The sequence below is a fragment of the Sapajus apella genome, unplaced genomic scaffold (genome assembly GCF_009761245.1).
Source record: "Sapajus apella isolate SASKATOON/1434 unplaced genomic scaffold, GSC_monkey_1.0 scaffold12, whole genome shotgun sequence".
NCBI classification, from domain to species: Eukaryota; Metazoa; Chordata; class Mammalia; order Primates; family Cebidae; genus Sapajus; species Sapajus apella.
The window spans coordinates 17228702-17234677 of NW_022436952.1; the positions used below are offsets into that span (position 1 = coordinate 17228702).

At 47.1% G+C, this 5976-nt stretch overlaps 1 protein-coding gene across 2 annotated transcripts in view; it reads right to left on the bottom strand.

Moving 5' to 3' along the window:
- PIGL (phosphatidylinositol glycan anchor biosynthesis class L) overlaps nucleotides 1–5976 on the bottom strand; it is a 111130-nt gene that overhangs the window by 34796 nt on the left and 70358 nt on the right. For both annotated transcript variants that reach the window (XM_032280203.1, XM_032280202.1), the window contains exon 3: nucleotides 2216–2306. In XM_032280203.1, the coding sequence (XP_032136094.1) occupies nucleotides 2216–2306 (91 nt within the window). The remainder of the gene's footprint in view (nucleotides 1–2215; nucleotides 2307–5976) is intronic.

The following is a 5976-nucleotide window of genomic DNA, read 5'->3' on the forward strand; positions in this document are numbered from 1 at the left end:
GGTGCAGTGGCTCATGCCTGTAATCCCAGCACTTTGGGAGGCCGAGGTAGGCAGATCACCTGAAGTCAAGACCAGCCTGGCTGATATGGTGAAACCTCATCTCTACTAAAAATACAAAAAGTAGCTGGGCATGGTGGCGAGTGCCTATAATTCCAGCTACTCGGGAGGCTGAGGCAGGAGAATCGTTTGAACTCGGGAGGTGGAGGCTGCAGTGAGCCAAGATTGTGCCACTGCACTCCAGCCTGGATGACAGAGCGAGACTCCAACTCAAAAAAAAAAAAAAAATACAGATGGAGTCTTGCTATATTTCCCAAGCTGGTCATAAACTTCTGGCCTCAAGTGATCCTCCCACCTCAACCTCCCAAAGTGCTAGGATTATAGGCATGAGCCACTGCACCCAGCTAGCTTTGTACTTTTTAAAACCCTTTCTTGTCTGCCATTCCTTGTGGTTTTCATGATGTTCCCACAGTACTGCAGAGCTTGGACCAGACAGAACCCAGTTTCCTGCACTGATGGCTGCAGAGCCAGCTTTGCTTTGGATGATGATGGAGAGCTTATGTTCTCATCCCGGTGTAGCCCAGGTGAGAAACTCTCTCCCCATGGCTTAGTCTGTGCCCCTCACCTCCATCTGTACTTCTGTGTTGCTGCTTCACCACCTCTCGTGTGCAGTTGAAACTTCTGGGCTGAATGGAAACCCATAACTTAGCCAGTTATGGCTACACTGGCCATGGTGCTAGCATGAGTCTATACTTCTACTGTGGCACTAAGTGTAGGCCAGAGAAATCATTCCCACTGTACTGTAAACTTGAGTTTCCCTATCAATAGCAAGTGTGTCCTAAGAAATTTGGTAGTAGGCGGAGTGCAGTGGCTCACACCTGTAATCCCAGCACTTTGGGATGTCAAGGCTGGTGGATCACAAGGTCAGGAGATCAAGGCCATCCTGGCCAACTTGGTGAAACCCCATCGCTACTAAAAATACAAAAATTAGCCAGGCATGGTGGCATGCATCTACAGGCCCAGCTACTCAGGAGGCCAAGCCAAAAGAACCTCTTAAAACTCTTTGGCAGCTTTAAAATTGACTACAGGCTAAGCTGTCCTGCTGATCCTAGAAGAACTGAGACTGGTGTTACTAGGCTTGTCCACCTTTGCAGTAAATACATATGTCGGCTATTACTCCAATTGCATCTAAAATTTTCTTCCTTAGTGGGTATGAATGCATTCTTATGTTTTCTTGGAATGAAGAAGTCAAGGCTTAAAATCCTAGTTTTACCACCACTTGCTTACCTTGGACAAGCTGCTTGGTCTCTGCAAAACCTCAATTTCTTCAATGTAAACTCAGAATTTTATTTTTATTTTTATTTTTTGAGAGAGAGTCTTGCTCTGTCGCCAGGCTAGAGGGCAGTAATACGATCTTCGCTCACTGCAAACTCTGCCTCCTGAGTTCAAGCGATTCTTGAGCCTCAGCACCACACCCCACCCTCCCGAGTAGCTGGGATACAGTCACACGCCACCACGCCTGGCTAATTTTTGTATTTTTAATAGAGATGGGGTTTTACCGTGCTGGCCAGGCTGGTCTGGAACTCCTGACTTCAGGTGATCCGCTCATCTCAGCCTCCCAGGGTGCTGGGATTACAAGCATGAGCTACCACACCCAGCCACAAATTTTACTTTTTTTTTGAGATGGAGTTTCACTCTTGTACTCCATGTAGGTCAGGCTGGTCTCAAACTCCCGACCTCAGTGGATCCACCCACCTCGGCCTCCCAAAGTGCTAGGATTACAGGCGTGAGCCACTGTGCCTGGCTTACTTTCAAAGTTAAAATGATATTCTGTGAAAATGCTTGGTAAAAGGTGAGGTGAAGTTCTGTATAAATGAGAATCACTGGGGAGGCTCTGGGGGACCTGAGTTTTTAGGTGGCAGGACAAAGGTGGGGCCTTGAGGGTGTTAAGGAGGACACAGCTTAGAAAAATCTCCCTCCTCTATCTGAGCACTGATAATTTAGTTATTCAGTCTCATGAAATATCGAAAAGATATGAAAAGGCATGTTTGTTCCTCAGTAGGTTTAACAGTGAGCACTGGAAGTTCTGGCCTCCTTGGAGAGTGGCCCTGGAGAAGGACTAGAAGTGGGAGGGTGGCCACAGGAAAAATTACGGAAACTCCCTGGTATGAATGGGACCAAGACCTCAGGCTTTCCATTCAGGAAGGTGTCCCCTTACCAGATTGATGCCATTTACTTCTATATGTTGGAGAAGGACGCTGGCCACATGTTCTGTGTCCCATTGCACGCCTGGGTCATCTGGAAAATCCCTACAAGGGAGAAGCATAACTTGAACACCTTTTCTTTTTTTTTTTTTTTGAGACGGAGTTTTGCTCTTGTTGCCCAGGCTGGAGTGCAATGGCGCGATCTCGGCTCACCGCAACCTCCGCCTCCTGGGTTCAGGCAATTCTCCTGCCTCAGCCTCCTGAGTAGCTGGGATTACAGGCACGCGCCACCATGCCCAGCTAATTTTTTGTATTTTTAGTAGAGACGGGGTTTCACCATGTTGACCAGGATGGTCTCGATCTCTTGACCTCGTGATCCACCCGCCTCGGCCTCCCAAAGTGCTGGGATTACAGGCGTGAGCCACCGCGCCCGGCCCTTGAACACCTTTTCTAATCAAGAACAACCTTCTCCCTAAGCTCCAGTAGATGCATGTCCAGTTTTATGATACTTAGGGGGGCAATGGGTCCCTGCCTTTAAGCTTCCTCAGATTTCAGTTAAGGTAAGATTTACAAACATGAAACAACTAGAAGTTAATGCACAATTCCACATGAGACACTTTTGGGGCTTTATGCTTGTTGCTGAGGGGAAGAAACAACATCAACAAGACAAGGCTATGTCCACAAGTTGGGGAGACAAATGTGTTAAAAATGAACTTGAGGCCAGGCACGATGGCTCACGCCTGTAATCCCAGCATTTTGGGAGGCTGAGGTGGGTGGATCACTTGAGGCCAGGAGTTCGAGACCAGCTTGGCCAACATGGTGAAACCCCGTCTCTTAAAAAAAAAAAATGATGGACTGGAACTAGTATTAGAAATATCACTTTAATAAAAAATACAAAGATATGTTACTTCACCAACCTCATAAACATCTTTTGACAGAGCTTTTTTTTTTTTTTGAGACGGAGTCTCACTCTGTCACCCAGGCTGGAGTGCAGTGGTGCAATCTTGGCTCACTACAACCTCCACCTTTTGGGTTCAAGTGATTCTCCTGTCTCAGCCTCCAGAGTAGCTGGGATTACAGGCACCTGCTACCATGCCTGCCTAATTTTTTGTATTTTTAGTAGAGACGGGGTTTTGCCATGTTGGCCATGCTGGTCTCGAACTCCTGACCTCAGGTGATCTACCCGCCTCGGCCTCCTAAAGTGCTGGGGTTACTGCTCTGTCACCTAGGCTAGAGTGCAGTGGGGTGATCTTGGGTCACTGTAACCTCTGACTCCCAGGTTCAAGCAATTCTCCCACCTCAGCTTCCTGAGTAGCTGGGATTATAGGCATGCACCACCATGCCCAGCTAACTTTTGTATATATATTTTTTCTCCTGAGATGGAGTCTCATTCTGTGCTCCAGGCTGGAATGCAGTGGCAAGATCTCAGCTCACTGCAACCTCCGCCTCCTGGGTTCAAACGATTCTCCTGCTCAGCCTCCTGAGTAGCTAGGATTACAGGCATGTACCACCATGCCTGGCTAATTTTTATATTTTTAGAAGAGGCAGGGTTTCACCATGTTGGCCAGGCCGGTCTTGAACTCCTGACCTCAGGTGATCCACCAGCCTCCCTTCCAAAATGCTGGGATTATAGGCATGATCCACCGTGCCTGGCCTTTTACAGAGCCTTTACCTATGAAATTACGTAGCTTGTTTGCAAGGCTGTTATAGTTAGATTTGAATGTGGGTTTTGCCTGCAAAGCCAAAATGCTTCAGCACTAGGGAGCTGGCTACATTCCCCTTCCATCAGGACTGAGGCTTGCTGCATGTCTGGTACAGAGTCTTCAACAGGATAATCTGCAATTTATCTGTGTCTCCACCTGGCCACACCACAGGCCTATCTTCTCCCACCTGCTGAAATCCTTCCTGTCTCTTTTTTGTGCTTCGATCTATGGTGTCACCTGATATAAGACCAAGGGCTCACTTTGGCCATCTTTTTAAAAAATATTATTCATAGTCTTATAAAATGATACCTATATCTCTCTTTGGGTTAGGTCCTACTGCAACACCCATAATACTACTGAGAGGACATGGGCGCTGCTCCCTACCAGGCAAGCTGTTATCACCTCCCTATGGACAAAGGTCATTAACTGGCCTCCCTTAGGACTTTGGGCAAAGGAGAGTCACTGGAGGTTTTTCAGCAGAAAAATGACATGAGCCTCAGCAATAAATAATGTTATTATTTCCTTTGCTTCAGTTGGTTCATCTACCAACCGTTTAGGGCAGTGGTCCCTAACCTTTTTGGCACCAGGGACCAGTTTCATGGAAGATAGTTTTTCCACAGACAGGGGTGGGGGGCATTAGATTCTCACAGGAGCTTGCAACCTAGATCCCTCCCATGCAGAGTTCACAATAGGGTTTGCACTCCTATGAGAATCTAATTCCGCCGCTGATCTGAGAGGCATAGCTTGGGCAGTAATGCTTGCTTGCCCGCCACTCACCTCCTGCTGCGCTCCTTGGCTCCTAACAGGCCAGGGACCCATACTGGTCTGCAGCCCATGTAGTTGGGGACCTCTGCCTTGGGGTATTTTCTGCAGAGGGCAGCTTCTTTGTGTGTGTGTGTGTGTGTGTGTGTGTCATGGTTTCACTCTTGTTGCCCAGGATGCGCAATCTTGGCTCACCACAACCTCCACTTCCCGGGTTCAAGTGATTCTCCTGCCTCAGCCCTCCAAGTAGCTGGGATTACAGGCATACGACACCATGCCCAGCTAATTTTGTATTTTTAATAAAGATGGGGTTTCTCCATGTTGGTCAGGCTGGTCTCAAACTCCTGACCTCTGGTGATCCACCCACTTCAGCCTTCCAAAGTGCTGGGATTACTGGCATTAGCCGCCATGCCCAGCCCAGATGGCAGCTTTGTACTTTCCAAAGCCCTATCCCGTCAGTCACTCCATGTGGTTCTCATTGCGCTCCTGTAGTAAGCAGGACAGACAGCTTAGCAGGTGGGGGACAGGACTGGGAGAAAGAGATAAAGTGGGACCAGGACAAAGTCTAGTTTTGTTTTTTGGAAATGGAGCTGGATATAGTGTGTAAAACATAACCAGCTGAGTTCAAGCAGCTGAAGGAGAAATAGATACAGGGAACAGAGAAAATGCCTTGGAGTGACAACAGCTACATACATAATCCTGGCTGAGAGGTCCACATAAATGTATCAAGGCATCATTTTGGAGAGGGAATACACCACACCAATAATATGTGGAACTTAAGCATATGAGAAACAGGATAGGAGGATAGTTGGCTAAGCCTACTAAATCTCTGTAGTTCTGAGGTTCTGACAGGCTGAAAGATAAACTTCAAAGAGGGGTAAACTCATGGCTGCCTTCCATTTATCTTCAGAGAACTAGGATCTGCTCTTCCGAGGAACGATGTTCGTACAAACAGGTGTTGCTCCATGCCTTTCTTTCCATGGCTTCACTCAGTGATTGTGGGTCAGGCCAATCATCTAGGGAGGGACTTTGGACTGTAAATATCTGCTCTGTGATGTGACACATCTGATAAAGCATCATTGCTTTTATGATCAAGTCCAAACTCCTCTTGGTCAGGCATTCAAGTTTTCCCCAATCTATCTCCAATTTTGATTCACTTCATTTATTTGAGAGAGCTAATGAGATAACACAGGTCAGAAAGCATTTAAGAACTGTAAAAACAAAAATGCCTAAGCATCAGAATCATGGCTGTTACTGCTACATTAGCCTAATTTAAGTCTCCCTTGAAAGAAAGAGAGAAAGAAAGAAAG